Genomic DNA, 23664 nt, shown 5'->3' on the forward strand with positions numbered 1-23664 from the left:
GTTCCGCTGCTGCGTAAAACACATACCATGGCGGTGCCATACCAAGGCTCTTACGCAAAAGGTCCATCAGTACTGTGTTGTGCAGAAACATTCACTATCTCATTATGGTCCAATGTTATGATAATACGATTAAACAGCATGCGATAATTGTGCGCTGTGACAGGATAAATGAGGTAATTAAGGCACTCACTGGTGAAGATGTGACACTATGACCTCATATCCGCAGATGTGTTTTGACATGTTTAATATGTCATCACTATGAGACCTAATGGAAATGGAAAACCACATTTTATTCATTTTTCACGTCTCCTTTGCTTTAATCATCAACATTTAAATGAAAACTCAGTTACCCAAGTTTAATCATGTGAAGTTGGTTAAAGAGGAATTTCACATTACCAGGAAAGAATGTAATAAAAGCCAGTGTAGAGTCTGTCAAAAACCACAAAGCTGATGCTGATTGGACTATAAACAAACCCATCTCCTCCTCATGGGAGACCAGCAGACACAGCTTCATGGGAAACTGGCTGGTTACTGGTTTGAACCACTTGGGGGCAGAGCTGCACTTTGATGTACATCACCTGCTGTAGTCTGCAGCCTGTCAGAGAGATCAGGAGGGCTGTTGTTCACTATATTCCCTTTAACTTTAAAACTTATCAAGTCAAAATATGTGACCGTGAAACGACAAGTGCATTTACAGCTGTGTTAACGTCGCAAAGGTGAATAAAGATCTCAACAGTCGACCTAAAAGGACATTTTTTACAACCTTTATTGCAGTGGAAGCAGTGAGATGACCTATCAGAGTCTGGTACCAGCAGCCTTTATGAACAGTTTATACACCTATTAATCATACAAAAGGAAATATGTTGTTTTACTGTAACATTACAATGTAGTTATATATTTTATAAAGCTCAGATACTGGTCCAATCACAACCTCCTGTATAGTACTGCGTAGAGATATGGAGTTATGCATATAAAGCCCATAAAAACACAGTTCTTATTGATTACACAGTCTGCGAAAAAAGGTATAAACTGTGTTCGCAACCATTAAATATTCAGTGTTTTCAAAGAGAGAGCAAGTAATAAGTTCATATGTTTGATGATTAATCTGACTACAACAAATGAGCAAGAACATTCATATTTATTGCTGTAATTTCAGTGCTAGTATCTCATTCAAGCTGTTTTCTTGTAGCTGCTGTAGTTGTCTGTAACCTTTATTTCATCTGTTCAGTTAGAAACTAATGTAACTGTAGTAATGCAATACAAAACCATGCATGTATTCACAACTTGTATAGTGAATAGCTGCAGAAAAAGTAGGCCAGTCTCCGTTTCGCCACCAGTTCTCATCCACACTACACCTTATGTCCTCTTTTCTATTATCTTTTTGTTGCCTGATCTTTCCCTGGTAAGTGGGGTCAGGGAGCATCCATGGCAGTGTTCCCCAGGGGGGTCAGACCGTGGTCTGCTGTGTCTGGGAAGATGCAAGTGGGCGGGTTTCTGTGAATGGTTCTGTGGACTGGAGCTCAGGCATTCTGTTCTGATGAATTTCTTGTTCGGTCAGGCTAAACTGGCTACTTGGCTCAGAAGGCGTAGCAGGTTGGAGGGTGCAGGGCTGGTGGAGTTATTGTTTAAAGCGCTGGTGTCTGTACGCCTATAAGAGCTGAGTATGAATACCTATTTTGATATGTTTCAGAGGATGTGGTGTGTAAACGAGGCTGTTTGTAGTTTGATGTGAACTAAATTGCTTTTCTGGTTATAGTAAGGATTTTGTTCATGTAAAAGACATATTTAAATAAAGGAGGTGCTGCAGTCTTCCACAGAAAATGTCCAGACATCCAACACAAAATGTGTCCAAGAGGGACATCTGATCATGTCGAAGTCAAAGCGTTTATCATCATATGCACAGTAAAAGAAACAAACAGGTCTCCCTGTACAATAAAAATGAAAGTTGTTTTAGTATGAAAACAGTTAAAAAGTTAGAAAAATATCAAAAGTACAAAAATATAGGAATAAGATAACATATACACAGAATAAATACAGTATGTGCAGTATCAGTACAATAAACTGCAGTGCAAATATGCGTGTGCTTCTGACAGTCTGTGCAAAAACTACACACATTCAGTGGGTAGTTGTGATTGTGCAGTATGCAGTCACAGCTACCCACTGTATGTGTATAGTGGCTGATGGTCATAAACTTTCCACCTTCATGACGAAAATAATTCCTCCATGGGGTTGAGGAAGGAAGAGTAACATGGAAAGAAAAATGAAACCATCCTGGGATGGGCTGTAAACATCTCTGTGACTGGAAGGGAACAGTGAATCAACCGAAACAATTACTAAACCTTCTCAGTTCTGTCATCAAGGAATGAAAATAAGCACTCGAAGCAGACGAACATTGTTACTTACAGTAAACATAGCATCAGTGGTGTGATAAAAAAAAAGAGAAAATGGCCAAATGAATAAATGCAAATCAGTGATGCAAAGGAAATGTTAATGAAACCATAACTAGGAAGAGCATCCACACAGCAGATTGTAATATTTATTACTAACATAGTCACAGGTTTGAATGTAAATCTAACCATTTTATACGTAAACATGGGCAAAATAAAGATTTGGTGTTGATCGAGTTTGAGTAAGAAATTAGTTCATGAAATTTGAAAGATTCGATCAGTGAATGCATTTTGCGTCAAGGGCAAAGCATTGAAAAATGATCCGCAGATAATTCACAATCCACGTTGACTTCTGTTATGCTGAGCTGTCAAAAAAGTTAACTTTGTTTTTAAAATTGTGTTAAAGAAAACTGTATTTTATTTATTTATTTATTTATTTACTTTTATTTTACAAAGATTCCATTACAATAAAAGAAAAGAAACCTGCTTAATGCATGGATTGTGTTACCTTACAATGAATCGGTGAGCTGCAATATACTTCAGTAGGCTTTATTTTTATACAGTTCAGTAAATCCAGTCATGACATAAAAAATAAAAAAAAATGTGTATAGACTCAGCATACACACATACCTGTATAGGACAGCTTCAGATGGTGAAATGACACGGTGCCAGTCACACAAGTTCTCACTGACATTACACTGTATGTCCTCTCTTACAATACACCTGGAGAGGAATCTTTTTGCATGTTTCATCTTTCTGCAGACATGTCCAGACATCCAGAAGGACATCTGATCATCTGATTGCGGTCATAAACTTTGAGGACTCTCTGCGAGGTCTCACTGCATGTTTACTGAGGAAAAACAAACAATCTGCCCTATTAACGGTGTATACAAAGCATGAAATTGAAAAGCCTGATGTGCTCTGCTCAGTGTTTTAGATGTGAATGTGGCTGGATGTAGAAATGAATTTTGAAAGATGTGGTCACTGAATGCATTTTCTATGTAAAGTTATTCACGGTGTCTTCCACAGCGACTTCTGCTGCGCTGACTGTGTCAAAAAGTGAACTCTGTATAGAGAAACGCAAGTTTAACCATAGTAAAAGAATACCTCTAAATCCAATTATCAAGCGAGACCTGAGCACATATCATAAAATTAAAATATACATGAAGCAATACAGAGCATAAAAATACAATCATAGATACATGATTGACACGTAAGGTAAAAAATAGACATTACTCAGTGTATCTTATCTTTTTTATATTATAAATTAATCAGGAAATTAATTGTAAATCAATAGAATAAAAACATTACAGGAGCATTTCTATACAGCACACTGATTCAGTTTGACTTCATTTTGAGGTTCAACCGTGAATTCATCTTGAAAAAAAAAGCTTCCTGTTGGGTGCAACAAGTGTGTGTGTGTGTGTGTGTTTGTGTGTGTGTGTTTGTGTGTGTGTGAGAGAGAGAGAGAGAGAGAGAGAGAGAGAGAGAGAGAGAGAGAGAGAGTCAGAGAGAGAGTTAGAGAGAGAACCAGGGTGCTTCTTTGAATCTTTTTGTCTTATCCAACAGGCAGCTTAATGTTTTTATACATATTGTAGTGGATACTTTCACAAATCTGATCTACGGAATAGAAAGCTCAAGAAACACAGCACAAAGAAGACAGAGGTCGGGTAAAGAAAGTGACCAGCATGGGTGTTCGGGCTGTGTTCGCCGTCCTCCTCCTGTTCGTAGCTACTGTGAAGGCTGGTAAAGGTAATTATTGCATTTTATTTTATTTGACCTCATATTTCTTAAAGTTTCAGTACACTGGTTATTACTTAGAAAAACCCAAAGTCTGACCAAAAACAAAATGAATTTCAGAGCTTTTTTCAAAGAAACTTCATCAATTTCCTGTGTTGAATTTCTGTGCCTCAACTGCTCTAACTGCTATGTTGAAAACATTTTTCTGTTCGGTTCACCCCACTGTACCGTGTACTTCTTCACCTCTGATGTTTTGGTTTACTTTAAACCCTTTTGTAGCTTAGTATGCCATTTGTTTTCCCCCAAAAGTATGGGTGCATCCTGTTTTGATCACCTGTATTTTTGTTATTTATTGTGGGCTCTTTTTGGAGACAATTCAATCTCCAGACAGTGGCATGATGTAATGGACAGTAACACAGAGACAAATGGCCAGACTCAGATGTGCATAACCAACCCCAGCTCTCAGACCAGACCTCCTTTCTAACTGAAAAGTGCTGGAGAGAAAAATGACACACGAAAGCAAGCACACTGATGTTACTTTATATCTGTCCATGTGTTTTAAGGAGGAGTACAATTCTGGAGGAAAGAATTCACAATGACCTGTCCAGGAGGAGGGAGTTGGTTCGACAAAGACAAAGCACTTGAGGAGGTGAATGGTACAGATGTGATCGCCACCGTGGTGTATAAAAATAAAGGCTTTTACCGCTGTGAATACAAGACTGACACCACCGACAAAATCAAGTACTATTTCTACGTGCAAGGAAAGAGTGAGTTAAAAAAAAGTCACGATTTCTCATCATTTGCCATCCCTGTCGGTTGTCCTCACTGAGCTTTCACTTGTTCCACTGCTGTTCTTTGACCTCCAGCGTGTGACAACTGCTATGAACTGGAGGCGACTATGTTTCTGTCGGTCATCGTTGCCGACATTTTGATGACGATTTGTGTGATGTTCATCATCTGCAAGTGCGCCAAGAAGAAAGGCCCAGCAGGACTTACTCACACTTCCAAATGTAAGGATGCACTCAAGCAGATCAGCAAAGAGCACAGCATTTCACTACTTTACACATCCATCTAAAACGTTCCTTCGGCATAAAGCACTCATCGTGCACCTTGTAGTGTTCATACATGCTGATTTTTCAGACTGATCTGCTGCTGAGAAATAGGGTTGTATACATACTCATGCAGCTGAGGCAGCTCTTGCAAATCATTTTTTAGTTATTTTAAAGTATTTAAAGTGTAAAACTGCACTTAGGTAATGCATAATTTGTCCACAATAGTGCACTTTCAACCAGAGAGCATCCTTTTAAGCAAGTACTGAGTCTGATAGCACGAGTGATTGGTCACACATATTTTCTGTCATTATCCTCTAGCACCTGCTCGCTCAGGCGGCCGGGGTCCACCGGTCCCATCTCCTGACTATGAGGTAAATATTGTATTGTTTTCCTTATTGCATGTTGCCTTCAACTGGTTTTCTTCTCCAGGGTGACTTAAAATGTATTTACCAAAAAGTAATCAAATATAAGGAGATGAAAATTCCTAATTCCTTGCAAATAATCATTAAAAAAATAGAATTAGAGCTGAACTAAGGGAGGTAGATTTTTATCTATTCATTTTTTAAAACTTAAAGGAACAGTTTGACATTTTTGGGGGATACACTAAAACGCTCTCTCACCGAGAGTTACGTGAGAAGATCAGCACCAGAGCCAAGCTACGGCTGGTTAGCTTGGCTTAGCATAAAGAGTTGAAGCAGCGGAACAGCTAGTCTGACTCTGTCCAAAGGTTGATAAGAAATCGGCCTACCAGCACAGGCAAAGCTCAATAATTAACACGTTATTTCGTTCTATACGCGTTACACGTATATCGGCTTTTTAAGATTCCAGGAAGAAACTGTGAAATAGTCCAGCATGTAACACGTAGTAAAATCTTGTCATCTAATTCTCAGTTAAAAAAGCAAACAAATTTCCCAAAATGTCAAACTGTTCCTTTAAGTTAAACAGATTCGTCGGTGTCATATACTGAATATACTTCCCGACGTAGCTCACTAACACGTCTGACTGATTTACTGACCGTTACTGTGTATTGTGATTAAAACAACAATAACATCCACACATAGGAGGATTTACATGACCATCTGTCTGACCTAACACTGTGTATGTTGTGTTTTGGCAGCAACTGAACCTTCATACTCGCTCCCAGGATACCTACTCTATGGTCAACAGGACTGGATAAAGACGAGTCGCCTGACTGCGCGTGCTGGTTTAAAGGCTACAGGGATGAAGGCAAACATTCACACAAAACATACTGTACACGAAATAACAATCATGCTCCCAGTAACATGCAAGCACTTGCTTTTTTCTCTTTTGGGGTTAAAGGGTCACATAACCCAAATGGCAAAAATAAATAAATAAATTAAACAATGTCTTAGTTTCTCCTGGTATTAGTTAGCCAGGTATAGTAGTTGCTCCCTGTCTCCCGTTTTCCTCAGAGTCGCACAGAATGTGAGTTTATTCAATCATTTAGTCTGTCATAGAAATGGATCGTCAGCAAACCTTCCTTTCCCCGGGTGAACATGTTCCCCGGTGGCAGACAATACTGTATCGTGACACTGAGGTTTACAAGGGACCAGTGTAAACGCTGATGGTGTCATTTTAACAATTGCAATGTTTTCACTGTGTTTAGCAGATTTTTCAACATAGCGGGGACACTGTTTCTGTAAATTTGATGATTTGATGACATAATTGATAGACAAGTCTGTGTTCTCTGAGGAAAATAACACACACATAGGAAAACTGATTGGCGTGATGCTATTTTTCGATGTATTCATTATCATCAATGTTAACTATCATGGTCGGGCCTGAGTCAGTTGTAATACTGAAGAACTGTAATTGAAAGCGCATGAAAACAAGTAAGCAAAAACAATGAATGGCTGAACTGTCCTTATCGAGGTGTGAATACAAACTTGACTGACGGCTGGAGAAAAGAATAAGCATCGATAATTCACTGCGTCCGCTGTGTTCTGAAATACTATTGAGCAATGTCACGAAGACATCACATGTGTCCCCGTTGAAGGGAAGCGGTACAATAAAGGGGTACTTTTGCCCGTCTGATAGGACTGCGCGGGGCAGGTCAGACAAAAAAGGTTGTAAACTACTGTCTGCTGTTTTAAATGCTTACAGTGATGTGAGCACCACAAACTAATGTCCATTCAAGTCCACTGTATTGATGTGAAGGGAAGAAATGTCAGAGATTAGGTACCTGAACAAATAAAAATAAGAATTGTCTGCATTGCTGGATACCATCAGAGGTTGGTGAGAACGTTATGTTTTTTGTTATGTATACACTCAGTGGCCACTTTATTAGGTCCACCTCTACAGTCTAATGTAATCTGTTCTGCCGTAGTCTGCTTTTATGATGAAGTTCGCTTTGTTTGACAGTTGTCGACTGGTGTTAATTAGATAATATTTAGTAGCACTGAGGTCTCTCCTCTTGACATACGTAAGCAGAGCAGAGTATTGAAGACCTCTCAAATCTACAGCCTGTGCACGATGTGTAACTCTGACCTCAGTAATAAACACATCAATTCATTTACACATTTTCAACAGTGTGACCAAAAACGTAACGTGAGCTGTGTGAAGGTAGAACAATTGCATTTGATCGCATGAGACTGTAAAGGCAAACCTGATAAAGTGGCCGATCAGCGTATACATACAGTATGTATAGTGTATATTGTGTTATGTGTGTACTGATATGAGAAGTTGGCAGAGTACTGTTTAATTCACAATAATGTCATGAATAAAATCATAACTTGTATCCTTGTTTAAATACCAGTATACCTGTTTTCTGTACATATACTGCATGTTGATGTCATTATAACTTCTGACTTCCCACACTGTAAAAGAAGCAGCTCATTTTAATGCTAAATGTTTCTGTACAAAATTTTATTGCCCATCATCTTGTTTACTCTTCTTTTCTTTTTCACTCTAATCTTCTTGTGACTGTTACGGGTGCGACATGTGTCACTAATAAATAAACCGCAGTCAACTCTGCTCTCGTTTCTCTTCTTTGCTCATGGTCGGAAACAGCCCTGAGATGCCTCTACGGATATAACTGTACGCGATTCATGAAGAGGCCTCAAAGCCGCAGCTCATATCCGCAGCACAATCACCATCGAGATGCATTTGTCACCAGAGTTTGCTGTCTTTGGAAACATCTGACATTTCTTAATCCGTATTACACATGTTTTTATATCAGCTGTGTGCACAGTGGAAATGTTGGCTCATGTTTTGCCCTTGTTTTTTTGTACAGTTGTGTTTTCCCAGCAGTGACTGAGCAAAGCTGTACTGATGGAAATGAAAGCAGGAAACATAACGCCACGTAATATCTCTTCTTCACGCAGACTGCTAATAATTCATTAGTCTAATTCACTTTATGTAATCGACTGAGGTGTAGAGTTTAGTGGAAACACTCCCACACTTGCTGCTCAGCTATCTTCATCTACATCTGCTGAGAGAGAAACAAAGAGGTAGAGGGGAAGGGGAGGGGGGTTGTATACAATGTGCTCCTGTATCTGTCTTAAGTTAAGTAAAACCGTTCCCACACAGACCCACATCTGCTCGACGAGTGTATGTGGTTGTGTGAGTGAAACGTCCGTGCACGAGCGCACACATCGGTGTTGCACGAGTTTCAGTGCATGACAGTGTGTGCACATGCACTGAGTCGGATGTGTTTGTGTGAGTGTGAGTGTGGGCTGATCAGGGTTGTGTTTCTAAACCAAGCTGTCTAAGCTCAGTTGTTTGATCTCTTTTCTCCTCTTCAGGTAGAAGACTGTAGTTTTGTCACAGCAGCGTCGAGAAGAAGGCGAAAGCCTCCGAGCAGCGATGAAAGAATTTAAGATATCAGATTATCTGACATGGAGAGGCTTGTTCTGTATTCAGCGAGAGTTTCTGTCCTCCTTCTTCCTCCTCTTCTTCATTTCCTCCTCTTCTTCTTCGCCACTATTTTAACCGTTTTGTCTTATCACCTTTAACCTGGTTGTGCAATTCCATCAATCACTGCTTTATGTCGCTTTGTGTTCTCGTCTGTGCATAGCTGTGGTGCAACAGACTGAAATAGACCTCTGAAAGACTCTCATCCTCATGACAAGGTAGTGACATACAGCACCAGTGGCATGAAATGGAGGAAGTATTCAGATCCATTAGTAGGTAATCACGTACCAGTACAACAATGAAAAAGTACTCCATTACTCCAACAGCCCTGAATTAAAGCTCATTTTTTCATCATCATCTTTAAGGTCAGTTATGACTCTTTTCAATTATGACTATGATTATTTTTTCAATCTGTGGAAGTTTTGTAAAACGTTCCTTCATCCGAGAAAAGTGATATTCCGCAGATAGGCCGTATGTCCAAGGAACCTAAAAAAGGAAGGAAGTTTGGTCTTTGTTTATTTTAACTCACCTTTCTGATGCTTCAGTTTGTTTGGGATTTGCATGTTTTGTTTGCTTTTTATTAATCTGTTTGTGTGTTTGTTTGTTTGTTTGTTTGTTTGTTTGTTTGTTTGTTTGTGTGTGTGTTTTCTTCCTATAAACACTCTCTTTTTCCTGGAGTGGCAACACCTTGTTTGTTACTGCACAATTAGATATTCAAAATTAAATTAAATTAAATTTATGAATAAAAAGAAGGAAGGGTCATTACGTCACTGAATCTTGCTTTGATGCTAGACTGTGGTGTCAGTCTGTGGGAGGCAAATGGAGAAACACACTAAAAACCAACATATCTACGTCGTATGAAATCTGATGGAGAAACTCCTTCAGAAAATGAAAGAACACACATCAGAGAGTGGGTTAACGACTAATTTTTTTTCCAAAATGATTGACAGGGCTGATACTATAGTGACTAAACAGGGCAGGTCTGACCGATAATCGCTGACACCACAGTCTGACACCAAAGCAAGGTTCTGTGACGTAATGACATTTAATTTAATTTAATTTAATTTAATTTGATTTAATTTAATTTAATTTAATTTAATAAAAAATGTTAATTTAAAATGAAAGCTTCAAAATCATTCTGATGATACAGTGTCATCTAATAGGGTGAATTGTGTCTCTGTCTCAGCCACTCCGTCCCCCTATCACTCTTTTCTACATGTTTACTTCAACATACAAGCTTATATATACATAATGAGTTTTGTTTGTAGTTAGCTACATCACGTCTGACACATTGTTACAGACCTGGGACTTGTGTTGGTGACAGTGGTGTCACACTCACAAATTGTGGGGGCGTCGAATCGCACGAAGTGCCAATATATACATAATGTTGCTTTAAATGGCTATTACTGAAAAAGTATCATAAATGAAATCAAAAACTGTTTACTGTTTATGACAATGTTTAAATTATAACTCAGTATTGAAAGTAAAAGTGCTCATTATGCAGAAAAATGGTCCCTGTGACTGATATATTATAATATATTATCCAAGTACATTAATACCGATGCATCAATGAATGACCAGTATTTCACTTCACCAAGAGATCAGGGTCATGAGGGAATTAACAGTCTGTATCAATTAGACTTTTTTCTTATCTTTATTTATGAAATTTTGAATAATTTGACCTTTTTAAGCCTCAAAAAATACTTCAGTGAAACCACCTGAGTGGTTATAGAATGGGAAATGTCTTGTTTTATGGAGCTGTGTACAACTCGTCTGAAACATCACAAGGGGCATCAAGTAGTTGTTTTTTTTTATTATAGTAGAGAGTAGCAAGTATAACTGAAAACAGTACTTGAGTACATGTACTTAGTTACTTTCCACCATGACAAGACAGCACAATTTTATTCCTGAATGTTTAGTTTTGCACAATTATAATGTCAGCTTTGTTTGTCAAAATCGACACTTTATTGTTAAGTCGGGCAGTACAGTATATGAGGTTGCAGCCCTACTTACAGATATTCACAGAAAACACAGATAATGAATGAAAATATCAAACGGGTTAATTAAAATGCAAGCACGATAAGAACAAGGGCTCATAAATGTTAAACTATGACATCCAGCAACAGGGTAATGAGTCACTCATTATGTGAGTGGTCTATTAAGAGCGACATCTTACAGGCAGTGTGAAAATAAGATCTTAAGCAAAAACAGTATCATACAGAGAAAAACACATCAGGGATGAGCGACACCCGTCACAGATACAGTAGCAGACTTTTCCCTCCTCCAGATGTTTGGGTTGCGAGGACACGTGGAGAGTATGTCTTCAGTTGGAGGGCTCCCAGGCAGTGATCCATCGCCCCTCTATCGCCCCTCTATCGCCCCTCTATCGCCCCTCTTTTGTGAAGTACATCATATTGGCCGCCCTGAACAGTTCTGGTGTTCAGGGGCTGAGGAAGGAATGGTAGAGTAAAGAGGACAAAGAGAAAAAGTGTCATGTATGAGTTAATTTTTACATGTGATGAACACATATGCCAACTGAAAGGCCCGCACTCACCTGATAATGGTCATTGGTACCTCTGGGCATTTCGTTTGAAACAAGATGCTGTCTATCAGAGCCTGAGGATAGAAGTATTGATAATATTAATATACAAATATCAGTGATACACAGGTCCTAAGTTCTGTTATTAAAAGTATTTGTCTTTGTATTTCTTTCATTAAGATTTATTACATTTTATATTTCTGTACCTGTCTTCCTTGACTTAAGTCAGTAGATAGTGAATGCAACATTTTTTGTTTGTTGTTTGTATATATGATATTGCTACTTTTACTCAAGGATCTGAGTTCAACTATAATATTCATCTGTTAATTATTTAGAACCAAATTAGGAGGCTGAATAAGTAACACCTAAAAACAAACACCTTAAACACATTTCTCATCAATAAATAGTTTGACAGTTTGGGACATAGCCTTTGCTTATTTGCTTTCTTGCTGAGAGTTACATGAGAAGATCGATCGGGGGTAATGCGTTACAAAAGTAATGTATATATTATATATATTACAACATGTTACAGTAATATATTTGTTTTTAGCGGTAACAGAGTAATCAAGCATTATTAGCAAGTTACTAATAATATTTCAGTAAAATATTACTACAGTTATGTTATGTAACGCGTTACAATCCACACTACCGACCAAAATAAAGCTTTTATTGTTCTCATAATCATATTAACATAGGCTATGCATGTGTTAAATATAGCCGAGCCTATAAGTTATTTGTTAAGTCCCTGTGTGACTGAAATGAGCTGTATTTTGTAGGCCTAATGATGAAGCCCAATCCTCCGAGAGCACTTGTTGAATCACATATGTACATACAGTCCTTGCTCTGTGGACTAAAAAAAAGATATATTTGTCTTGTCGTGTCTTTATAGGCTACATTATAGAAGGTAAAGGTCTATTGTGTTTCATATGACTGAGCCTACAATTAAATATATTTATTCCTATCTCATAATACATCAGACTTTGATCCTTTGTCTGCCTGCTCATCCCTGTGTCCAAGGCTATTCATTTACTTAAAAAGATCTCAGCTATTTAATTGTTCTATACATGTTATTTGGGCATGATGGCTGGATGCTTCATGTTTACTGTACAGACAAGTGAGTGGTTTCAATTTTCTCATCTGTCATGATAAAAAAATATCATATTTGAACCAGACACGACTCTGGCACGGTCAACAAAATTGATTATTGTAAGCAACGGCAGTACTTGTTTATGTCAGCTGTGCTTCTGCTATACATCATTCATTCTTGGGTCTCTACTTTAGCGTACACCATGATGACTGATTATGTATCTCACCTTTTTGTTCAAACGAGGAATACCAGCAGTTTTGAATTTAATATATATATATATATATATATATATATATATATATATATATATATATATATATATATATATATATATATATATATATCTTTTTTTGTAATTAAAGTTAAATTTAATTAAAGGATAGGTTCACAATTTTTCGCCAGGCGCCCGTATGAACATATGAAGAGGTTTTGCTCCCTGTAATCACTCCTCCTGTTCATACTGGACATTAAAATATCCCTTTCTGATGTGCTTTCAATGTACAGTAAGTCTAGAGTCTAGAACCATAGTTCACATGGGCATCAGACTATTTAAAAAAATGTGAACATATTTGGAAATCTTTTAGGAAAAACAATCATGTGTTCATCCACTGTCCAATAATATCACTTCCTGTGAAAACACAGAAGGTAGTTCCTGGTAACAGCTTATTGTTTTTTATTAAAAATGGACTAATCTACACAGAAACTATTTTATTCATTTGTATTATTTCTACTCCTTACTCTTTACAGTTTCACTAACTGGTGTACCAATCAGCAAAATAATAAACATGAGGGAAACACTGAAATCCAAAGATCATATTTACCAACAGACAGACGGACGGACGGACGGACGGACGGACAGACAGACAGACAGACAGACAGACAGACAGACAGACAGACAGATAGATAGATAGACAGATAGATAGACAGATAGATAGATTTTACTTTTCTTGTGAGAGGTGTTTGGACTGATCCGAGTCTGAGACACAACGAGATAGACAGCCACTCCTATCACAATCGTAGCCACCAGGTTTCCTATAGCTAATCCGATTATCGAACCCTCGTCGAGCTCTATGCAGTTGTCACAGCCTGGACACACACACAAACACACAACACATGTCTTGAGAATCGGACATTTCCAAAGTTTGATTACTGTCAAGATATACTGTCCTCATAAATACACTGTAAATGCAAGTGATTGAAGAACTTACTCCGAAATTTCACATAGATTTTTGGTAGATCAGTGTCACTATTGTCATCATTCACACATGTGTACTCTCCTGTGTTGTCATCTTTGTATCCCAACGGAATGGATTCAACAGCTGTGTCTTTTTCTGATCTCATTTTTTTCCCCTTACATTGTAGCACAATCCCATCAGAGACAGTTTTCACTATTATCTCTGCATCTGTGTAGGAAAAAGAGACAGTAACATTTAGAACAACAAATCTGCACTATTTGTTGATTATTGAAATGCTTGTTCACATGAACTGCAGGTAGACTTTCATAAAGGCCAATTCAAACATAATTTCACGCATGTAATTACAACTACATAACCCCCTTTAACTGTTAAAGCAGTCTTACCTTCTTGACAACTGACAAACACTGTGGGAGAAATTTGGATAGAAACATGAGAAAATTTACTCGCATACAATTTGCTACTATTAAAATAACTAAAAGGTCATTTGTTGCTCTTCAAACCCAACTGATGTAAAATTTTGATTTCATGTCAACAAAAACAAAAATCATGGCAGAGGCCTACCGGTCAGTGTCCAGAGCAGCAGCAAACAGGCAGGCAAAATGCTCTGGCATTTCATTGTGTGTTCTCTCCTCTGAATTCTGCTGATGACAGGAGGAGATATTTCAGATCACTGTAAGAGCGAGCGAGCGAGCATACAGACAGAAAACAGGAAGGGCGCCATTTTCTGCCCCCCGTCAACCATTTTATTCAGCTTATTGTAACAGATAAGTGATGACAAAAGGTGTCATTTTGATAAAGTTTGTTCGGCTTATCTTTAATACAAGCTCGGACTTTGGGTTAAGGTGATTTTGATTTATGAAACGATTGTATTATTTGGTCATTATCAAAACATATAGTGCACGATACAATCTGAGATGAATTGAAAATAAAATGTGATATTCAGCAAAATTTTAAATAAAACTACTGACCTTTAGAATAAAGAGCCGTCGTGTCCCTGATGTCAAAGTATCCAGTCTCCGTCTGTTGAAGTGTCTCTGTCTGTGTGTGTGTGTGTCTGAGTGTGTGTGTGTGTGAGAGAGTGTGTGAGTGAGAGAAGGAAGTGAGTGTGATTGGTTTATTTTCCGTCTCAGCAGGCTTTGTTGATTTCTACATCTGGAGGGCTCTCTGTGACTTTCAGCAAACGACACCATATGTTAAACACAGGCGGAACATAACTAAGGGCATCTACTTGAGTGCTTGAACTTACTTGAGTATTTTCATCTCATGCTGCTTCGATCCTCTACTCCACTGGAAATTTGGATGGAAATGTTACGCTTCTAAATGAACTACATTTATTTGAAGCCAAAGTTACTCAACAAATTCAGATTTAACATATAAAATAATGCATTAGATCATATGATGCGTTGTTATATGCATCATCTGATAAAGTCATATAATGTAATAGGTAAGGAGACATTTTTCTGCATTGAGTACTTTAGGTGCATTTAGCTAAAAGAAATACATTTTCACTGCAAGACTTTTACTTGTATCTGAGATCTGAAAAATTCCTCCACTACTGATGTTAAAGAAAAAATACACCCAAAAATTATCTACTCACCCCAGTGCTGATGGAAAGTCAAGTGAAGTTTTGTACTACACAAAGTATCTCTTGGAGCTTTGTAACAAAACAGTGTTGCGGCATTCTCCTAAACAGCTGAAGAAGCTGGGGACTTGTTTTATAACGTTAATAAAGCGACCCAAATCCGCCATAATCCAAGTCTCTGGAAGCTCCAGGGAGCCCACTGATTTAAAAAAGCGATATTCAAACCCTTCTTCGCAGGCCAAAATCTTCAGCGACCAAGCTAAAAGCACGTTTGAAGCGGTGGCAGCAGCTCAACCTTGCATCAGAGTTTGGAGCTCAGTACTTCCAGAGACTTGGATTACACGGGTCAAGCTGTATGGAGCCAATATATGTCTTTTTCTGTGTTTTTTTTACGTTTTGCCCATGGGGCTGAGTAGATAATGACAGAATTTTCAAGTTTGGATGAACTTTTTCTTTAACATAAACTGTCAATGGATGCAAATTAAACTGGTATGTAATATTTAGTACATGTGTAGCAGGAAAGCTGCAGTGAATTGTTAATTAATTCACAGGGCTTCAACATAAATTCAGGGAGATGTTGAAACTTCACTAATTTCACTGTAGTCTATACCCTCATCCCACTATTCATTTCTGTCAAAGCAGCTTACACATTTTCCAGAAGACATGAAGAGCAATGTTCTGAGTCAATCTTCAAGCTGACATCGCGGAAATAAAGTCACTACCAGCCTTATGTTCGCTGAAATGACTGCTACTTGCTGCATAGTTGCTTTGGGAGACGTGTGGAGCTGGTGAAAGAAAGACCACGAACACAAACGTGTGTGTTCTGATGAATATTTCAATTCCCTGTGTGTTGTAAATGTGCATTCCCTGTTCAGCACAGAAGCAGCAGAGAGAGAGAACAAAGAGATGCTCCCACAACACAACTGTGCTTCCTGTCTGAAGAAAAGCCACAACAACCTGTGACCTAGAGCTAACACCTGGCACACACACGCACACACACGCACACACATGCACACACACACACACACACACACACACACTTACAGAGTCAAACATAAAAACATGCATTATTTGGTTCTCGCACCTGCTATTGTTAAAAAAAATAGAGAAGAGAATCACATTTCTTTTTCACTAAATGCAGCAATGCTTTCACCATCACACAACACACACTTGTCACCAGCACCATGTCAAAAACACACAGCACCCTCATGACTAAGAGTCCTCTACATTCTCCTGCTTATAAAGCACGTTAGAGCGCCCCCTGGTGAGCGCCAATAAAACCACAGCAAGTCCAGTAATCACTTCATATAATTTCAATATTATCTTTATTAGACACCCTCTTTTATACACATATACATATGCATACAAATATACAGTACATGACATGTTACATGTCCTTATACAAATACATACTCTATATTATTTACCGTTTTATTTGGGTATTTATTGTTCAAAATGTAAAATCTCACGTACAGTACACTATCTTGGACATTCTGGTGTTAGCATAGGACAATTAATGCATTCCAATAATGCAACAGGGAGGAGGACATTATGAGCATGTGGTTACATGGAAATCATGTCAAAATGTACAGAATATGAGTATTTTTATGTAGAGTTCATACTTTGCATTGTTGAGACAACACACCAGCTGCGTATAGACCAGAGCACTTGATTCAGAAAGACAAAGACGGCAAAGGTTTTGTTTCGTGAGCAAGAAATTCAAGCTCATGGATGAGCAACAGAGTGAGTTGATTCTGTATGTGGCCCCCGAATCCGGTGAGATCTTGTCATCCTGGTTCAGCTTGAAGGCGACGGATGCTTGGTTGAATGACTGACTGGCAGTTGTTTTGGGTTTCCTTGGAAAGCTGCACTGTTGGAAGTAGTTTTGCATGCATGTACAGTGTGTGTGCGTCGATGTGTGACTTTGAGGTCAGTCAGAGCCAGATCTCCTCACTGCTTGTGCTGTTCACCTTGTAGATGTAGCCCACCATCGGATATCTGGCAAAACCTGGGAACCATCGGGGGGGGAGAGCGTTCAGAAAGAACACAGCACGACAAGGCGAAATACTGCTGTTCCCCCACACTGAATCTAAAGTATAAATAATGAAAAATGCAACCGTATCACAGTGTATTTCCCTGACCTCTGGCGGCGTAGGCTAAAGACAGATCTTCCTCCTCCTCTTCCTCTTTCTTCATCTCTCCCACACTGTTCTGCTGGGCGGCCTCCCGGGCTACGCAGGATGGATGGAGGACAAAGCGGAATGCAAAGGAGACGTAAGGATGAGTTCGAAGGGAAAGTTTTTGGGGAGTACAGTTTACTTTTTCATGTTGCAAGTTAGATGAGAAGATCGATACCACTCTTGTGACTTTAAATATGAAGCTATAGCAAGGAGATGGGGAAATAAATAGCTTTATGTAATCCTCCCATAAAGCCATAAGTTTCAACAAAACTAAATTAAACAAATGAGATGTAACATGTTAATTATTAAGCTTTAGAGGTTCTAGCAAGGAGAATTTGTTTTGCCACGTTACCCGTCTTCCCCTACTCCCACTCGGGACCTTGCTAAGCTAGCGGCCGCCGGCTGTAGCTCCATATTTAACTGACAGATATGAGAGGTTGTCTGGAAGAAAACAAACAGACATATTCCCTAAAATGTCAGACTATTGCTTTGAAGATACAGCCGGGAGATAGAGAGCTAGATATGCGTAGGCTGAAGACTGGAAACGGGGGAAACAGCTGGCAAACAAATGAAAGGCCAGAACAGAAAGAGAAACAAGAAATTCCACCTACTAACACCTGTAAAGCTCACTAATTAACACCTTCTGCAAGGTATTGCTTACCTGCAGACCGAGTTTATATTTGTGCATGCTCAGCTGACATGATGTGCACCGACTGAAAGACTGAAAGTTACACCAGCAGTTTTCCCTTTAAGTAGTCAGTTCTTTTCAAGGATATTATTAGCAAATTGTGGGACACAAATCATGAAATCAAAAAAGTTACAAATCAGAAGAGAAAGATCTTCATTGACTGATTTTTTGTATGCCTCAAAAAACTAAATAACTACTATGACAAACTGAACTTCAAGGGCCACACGATTTCATACTGTTTTACTTTGTTTATATGTGGCGGACCCTGCCACCTTTCTAGCTTCAAACAGCATTTTTGGTCCTTATTTTCCTCTGAGAACAGCTTGTTTATTCACTCATGCAAAAAATAAATATTTCCGAGTTTGCAATATTACCTCATTAATATTGTGAATATTAAAATTCTGAGTTTGAACTTCTTCTCCAAAACTACATGGTGCTCCTTTTAAAGTTTAGCAGTGTATTTGATGCTTCACTTTAGTTAAATCTGAATACATTTGTACTCAGATTTCAGCAAGCAGGGTACCTTTTTGTAAGAGGTTCCAATTGACTTGTGTTTCAACTGAGCTAACCTCCACACTTATGCCATCTTCTAACCCTTTAATTCAACCCAGCGATTCAGAAATCCTATATTTTAATATTTCTGAGTTGCCAATATTGTATACAGTCCATAGCTACATATTTTATATAATGCATATTCAGATATTTAAATGTATTTCACGTACTGTACTAGGCCGATGTCTGTCGCTCCTGCAAGTCCAACCATCTGTATGAGGTGAGGGTGTTGTGGCTTCTTACCTTTTCTCAAAGTGCTGAGGTCATTGAGCTGCATGTTGGACGGCAGAGACATGTTCTCTCTGGGGATCTGGGCCTTCTCAATTTTCTCTACCTTCAGATTGGCAGAGTCGCTGTGCAGGAAATATAAAGGAGAAATATCCAACTCGGATTAGACCTGCTATCGGTCTGCAGGATGGACATTAAGTATTCATAAGAGCACAAAAATGCTTTCATCAGTGTTTTCCTTCCAAATCACTTATGATGCCAAGATGGAAATGATCAGATGAGATGTGGGATAGGTGTGTGATACAGTGTCGGTGTGGTGTCAATGAAAACAGATTAGCCTAGAAGATTATAAAAAGAGATTGGTGAATTACACTTCTACTTCCCTTGTCAGCACACTAGAATCATCTGCAGGACACCTTCTACTGTACCTGTGCCCAGCATTCAAAATGTGTGAGTCGCATTGCCATGACTTTGAATATGTGAATAGTTCAACATTTTGGGAAAAGCTACGACTTTATTTTTTGTCAAATGCTAAAATGAAGCTCCTGCTTGCATCTTATCAGCTTAATTTACAACACAGGCTTAAAACAGGGAAATAGGTGGCCTGGCTTATGGTAACAAAATCCACCTGTCAGCACCTCTTATGCTTACATCTCGTTTGGCTTAGTGTTAAAACAACATGTTGTGGTTTAACGTCCTGGCTTCCGGCTTTTGTGGATGGTGGTGGCTGCCAAGTAAGAGACCACTGTTCAGGACGGTGTTTCAACATTTGTAAGCATGACATCGGGACATTTTCCAGCCATGTTTGTGGCAGCAGAACCAGGTAAGCCAAAAGATGATCTTCTCCTAACCCTAGCCATTTTGGGGGGGGGGTTCCTGTTTTCCCTTAACCTAACCAGACCATTAACACAGTGTCAAATCCAATGTAAAGTTTTAACATCTCCATGGTTTGCAGGAACAAACTGGCGACCGGATTGCTAACTTGTAGCGAGAATGCAAATAAATGGATTCCTCAAATTTTCAATTCATTCCTTGAAATGAGACTCCAAGTTTTAGCTGAAGTTGTCCTAACATACTTGATGCATTCGAGGATGAGAAGGTTTTTCCGCACCTGAAGGCTAAACTATCGGCTGGATTTCCACCAGTCTTGTTGGCCTGTTCACTTCCATTCTAATTCTATTAAAGTGGTTCACACAAATATCCAGTGACAGAATTCTGATTTCTGATTACCTTTTCTTGGTCATCAGAATCTCCACTGGCTCATCTGTAACACAATACAAGCAGATGTATTACCCTACGACCGTGTTACATGGTACAATGCATGCTGCAGTCACAGAGCTTCCAGCTGACGTGCTCACAAACACACTCTAGTCTCACCAAAGGTCTTGCTCTTGTTTTTTTGCATGAGGCAGAGAACTATCAGACTGAGGATGAGGAGGGCCATGAAGGCCATGGCTCCTCCGGTCACTATTCCCAGCATGGGCACCTCCACGCGAGACTGCAGGAACTCTGGGGACAGAATAAGAGAGAGAGCTAAAGGAATCATGTGATGAGAAGATTGATACCACTCTGTAGCCTCCATGATGAATATGAAGCTACAGCCAGGACAAGGTTAGCTTAGCATAAGAGAGACCTTATCACTCTCCTTTTGCCTTTTACCATCACTGACCCGTCAGTGTGAGGTTGCTCTGCACTGTCCCCAAACTGTTGCTGGCGTTCAGCGAGACATTCCCTGATAGGTTACTGAGCGCGACCCTCAGCGTGTGATTGGACAACCAGGGGTAGCTTCGCGAGTCCAGGATGAGGAAGTCGGTGGTGTTGGCCACCAGCTGGCCAGACTGGTCCACGAAGGTGATGGTGGCAGGCGGATTGGACCGTACCAAGGCGAAGAGGACCAGAGAGAGGCCAGGGTCTGAGGTTTCACTGTAGTGGGCGTTAACCCTGAGGATCTCTGGCTGAACTGGGAGACAGAGGAGAGGAGCGACTCAGCACTTTAATCACTGTATCAACAGAAAATAGCTGGCTCCACTTACATTCCTAAAGCATTTAACTCAGACTCACACTGGACGTTGAGCGTGATCGTGGCATTGTAGCTCTCTCCTGTTCTGGGGTTTGATGCGACACACACCAGCTCCCTGTCCCACTTCCTGGCCCGCAGAGCGAAAGTGCTATTGTGACCGGCCCCCGGTCTCATGAGCTCAGAATCTTTCTGCGGCGTCATCACCAGGCGCCCACGGTTGGGCAACGGCTCTCTCTGCTGCTCACCATTCAGGTACCAGGTTAGCAAGGGAGGGGCTCGGGGATCCCAGCCGTCTGATTGGCAGTTGAACCGGTGTGTCATGTTCTCCTGTATTGTCAGAGCTGCACGGTGCCATCCGTCGATTTTGGGGGCGGGCTCAATCACACCTGTGAGGACATGATTAGTGATGATGTCATAGTCATGATTAGTGATGATGTCATATGTATTAAGGTCACTCTACACAAATATTACAAGTGTGAGGAGTAGTTTGACAATTTTTTGAAATATGCTTATTGGTTTTCCTTCAGAGTTACATGAAAAGATTGATATCACTTTCACATCTGTTCTTGAAACATGAAGCTACATCCAGCAGCCAGTTAGCTTAGCTTAATTCAAAGAATTGGAGCAGGGGTGAACAGCACAAGTCCTCATACCAGCACCTTTAAAGCTAATTAATTAACATAATAAATCTAATTTGTTTACTAAACTAAACTAAACTAAACACTGGCCTTTAGTGTGTTGGCAACAGGGGAGGGGAGATGACTGGAGGGGGCCACTCAGTTGGTCTCAATCCACAGCCTCACTGCTAGATGCCACTAAATCTTACACACTGGAACTACTATGTCCACCAAATGGCTGATGTTCAGACATTGAATGGTTGGTCTTCAAAACTTTAACAGCTAACTCTCATTGTAGCTACTTTTAAATGAAATGAACAACAACATTAAAAATGAACATTCAGTTTGTTGTTCTCTACAAAAGGACATGTAACCTGAATATAACCTTATTTGAGTCATTTTCAAGATTAAGGACAAGGTTTGCTTGAAACTGGGTGAGACAACAGCCATGTTTATGACTTATTATTAACACTATTGTCATTAAAAGGTAAATTATTGTTGAATTTCAGTTCAGCAAAAGGAACAGGTCATGAAGACTGTGGGCCTCACCTGTCCAGGATAAGGCCAGTGTGTGAAGGAACACGACAGCAGAGCCCGATGCCCATCTTCTCAGACACACACGCTCCATACTGGCCCAGCGGAGCACAACACACGCACACACATCTACCTGCTCGGAGAGGAGAGTAAATGTGGAAAATGACTTGTCCGTAATGGTTTTATGGATTATCCAGAGGAACCAACAGAACTCTCTGAGACGGATATCACAAATCAAAACGAACTGCACGGCTCAATCCCACTAAGGATATAAGTCTTGGCTTATGATTCTTGTGAATTCAACCTTTAAAGGTCCCATGTGATAGAAAGTGAGATTTCCATGTCTAGGTCTAGGTGCTATATAATTACTGTGAAAGTACTAGAACGATCAATCCACACAGCCCGTTTTCAGAAACTGTGCCTTCAAACGGGCCGTCAGGACTTCTGTAAGGTTGTGATGTCACAACTATACAGTCACCGCCCTCAGCCACACCCCCAGCACAGCTGTGGCTGCAGAAACACGGTGGGCAAAAAACCTGCTCAGGCGTGTGAGAGCTGAACAATCAGAGCAGACTGGGCTTTAAAGAGACAGGCACTAAAACAAAGCGTTCAGACAGAGGGTGAAAGGAGGTGCTGCAGCAATGGTCAATATGAGAAAAACAAATGTGCTTTTTTGAACATTAAGGCATGTAAACATTTTCCATTACACACCCACAATAACAGGACCGACTTGGAATTGAGCATAATATGGGACCTTTAAGACAAATGACATCTATCGGGTGAGATTAAGACGTGAGCCTGAAGAAGCAGACAGCAGTACTGACGTGAAACTTTCAGTAAAGACTTTTCGCTTTGATTTGCCATCCTACCCTAACACTACAACACAAAGCATCCACAGGCCTGCTGGTATCGACGGCAATCATGCACACAGAGTAAGTGTGAGGGAATGAGTAATGTCTAGAGCTTGCTTGCAATCTGGGTCACGTGATCTGTGTGAGCACCTCAGTTGAAAACAGGAACTGAGCCATCAAGGAAACACTCATAATGACGAACCAAGAATCTTCTTTTCAACACATGCACGCATGATGGAAGGTGTTACAGCTCTTTGGCGTCAGGTTGAGGATGCTTACAATCAGAGCAAAGCAAGGGGATACACGTTACACCGTAGGTCTAACACATACTGCACCGTGTCAGGCTACATGCAGGCATTTCAGTGCAGATGCGTGCACTTGAATAGAGAAAGAAAGCCCTACACAACCACACACGGTATTACCTCAGCCCTTTCTGCAGACGCTGCTGTGATTCAGCCTGCTGGAGCTCCATGGCAGCAGAGGAGGAGAGGAGGGAGAGTGATGGAAGGTGATAACAGCGAGGAGATGAGAGGCAGCC

At 39.8% G+C, this 23664-nt stretch overlaps 3 protein-coding genes across 3 annotated transcripts; 1 reads left to right on the plus strand and 2 right to left on the minus strand.

Annotated features, from left to right (window-relative positions):
- The first annotated feature begins 3883 nt into the window (after positions 1 to 3883).
- LOC141014313 (T-cell surface glycoprotein CD3 epsilon chain-like) lies at positions 3884 to 8164 on the plus strand. The gene is made up of 5 exons (XM_073488054.1): positions 3884 to 4139; positions 4691 to 4894; positions 4994 to 5137; positions 5498 to 5550; positions 6297 to 8164. Exons 1-5 carry the CDS (start codon positions 4076 to 4078, stop codon positions 6354 to 6356), a joined length of 525 nt encoding a protein of 174 aa, XP_073344155.1. The 5' UTR covers positions 3884 to 4075; the 3' UTR covers positions 6357 to 8164.
- Positions 8165 to 10994: 2830 nt separating this feature from the next.
- On the minus strand, positions 10995 to 14931 carry LOC141014291 (T-cell surface glycoprotein CD3 gamma chain-like). Its single transcript, XM_073488023.1, has 7 exons — positions 14843 to 14931; positions 14436 to 14512; positions 14258 to 14278; positions 13887 to 14081; positions 13621 to 13764; positions 11607 to 11668; positions 10995 to 11499 (listed from the first exon to the last, which is right to left on the minus strand). Exons 2-7 carry the CDS (start codon positions 14488 to 14490, stop codon positions 11425 to 11427), a joined length of 552 nt encoding a protein of 183 aa, XP_073344124.1. The 5' UTR covers positions 14491 to 14512; positions 14843 to 14931; the 3' UTR covers positions 10995 to 11424.
- Positions 14932 to 17390: 2459 nt separating this feature from the next.
- Positions 17391 to 22369, minus strand: LOC140992129 (transmembrane protein 25). The gene is made up of 8 exons (XM_073462397.1): positions 22291 to 22369; positions 21166 to 21510; positions 20774 to 21064; positions 20482 to 20613; positions 20335 to 20368; positions 19120 to 19229; positions 17598 to 17687; positions 17391 to 17464 (listed from the first exon to the last, which is right to left on the minus strand). The coding sequence occupies exons 1-8, from the start codon at positions 22367 to 22369 to the stop codon at positions 17391 to 17393; spliced, it is 1155 nt and encodes a 384-aa protein (XP_073318498.1).
- Between the last annotated feature and the right edge of the window lie 1295 nt (positions 22370 to 23664).

Source organism: Pagrus major, chromosome 2 (assembly GCF_040436345.1).
Source record: "Pagrus major chromosome 2, Pma_NU_1.0".
Lineage (NCBI taxonomy): Eukaryota > Metazoa > Chordata > Actinopteri > Spariformes > Sparidae > Pagrus > Pagrus major.

What these genes read in the sequence shown, in the direction of transcription:
- LOC141014313 (XM_073488054.1), top strand. Translation starts at nt 4,076, where the DNA reads ATGGGTGTTCGGGCTGTGTTCGCCGTCCTCCTCCTGTTCGTAGCTACT. An exon ending in TACTGTGAAGGCTGGTAAAG is followed by an intron (nt 4,140 to 4,690) that starts GTAATTATTGCA and finishes ATGTGTTTTAAG; the next exon opens with GAGGAGTACAATTCTGGAGG. An exon ending in ACTTACTCACACTTCCAAAT is followed by an intron (nt 5,138 to 5,497) that starts GTAAGGATGCAC and finishes ATTATCCTCTAG; the next exon opens with CACCTGCTCGCTCAGGCGGC.
- LOC141014291 (XM_073488023.1), bottom strand. Translation starts at nt 14,490, where the DNA reads ATGAAATGCCAGAGCATTTTGCCTGCCTGTTTGCTGCTGCTCTGGACA. An exon ending in GTTTGTCAGTTGTCAAGAAG is followed by an intron (nt 14,082 to 14,257) that starts GTAAGACTGCTT and finishes TTTCCTACACAG; the next exon opens with ATGCAGAGATAATAGTGAAA. An exon ending in AAACACCTCTCACAAGAAAA is followed by an intron (nt 11,669 to 13,620) that starts GTAAAATCTATC and finishes TTCTATCCTCAG; the next exon opens with GCTCTGATAGACAGCATCTT.
- LOC140992129 (XM_073462397.1), bottom strand. Translation starts at nt 22,369, where the DNA reads ATGGAGCGTGTGTGTCTGAGAAGATGGGCATCGGGCTCTGCTGTCGTG. An exon ending in ACTGGCCTTATCCTGGACAG is followed by an intron (nt 21,511 to 22,290) that starts GTGAGGCCCACA and finishes ATGTCCTCACAG; the next exon opens with GTGTGATTGAGCCCGCCCCC. An exon ending in GATCACGCTCAACGTCCAGT is followed by an intron (nt 21,065 to 21,165) that starts GTGAGTCTGAGT and finishes TCTGTCTCCCAG; the next exon opens with TTCAGCCAGAGATCCTCAGG.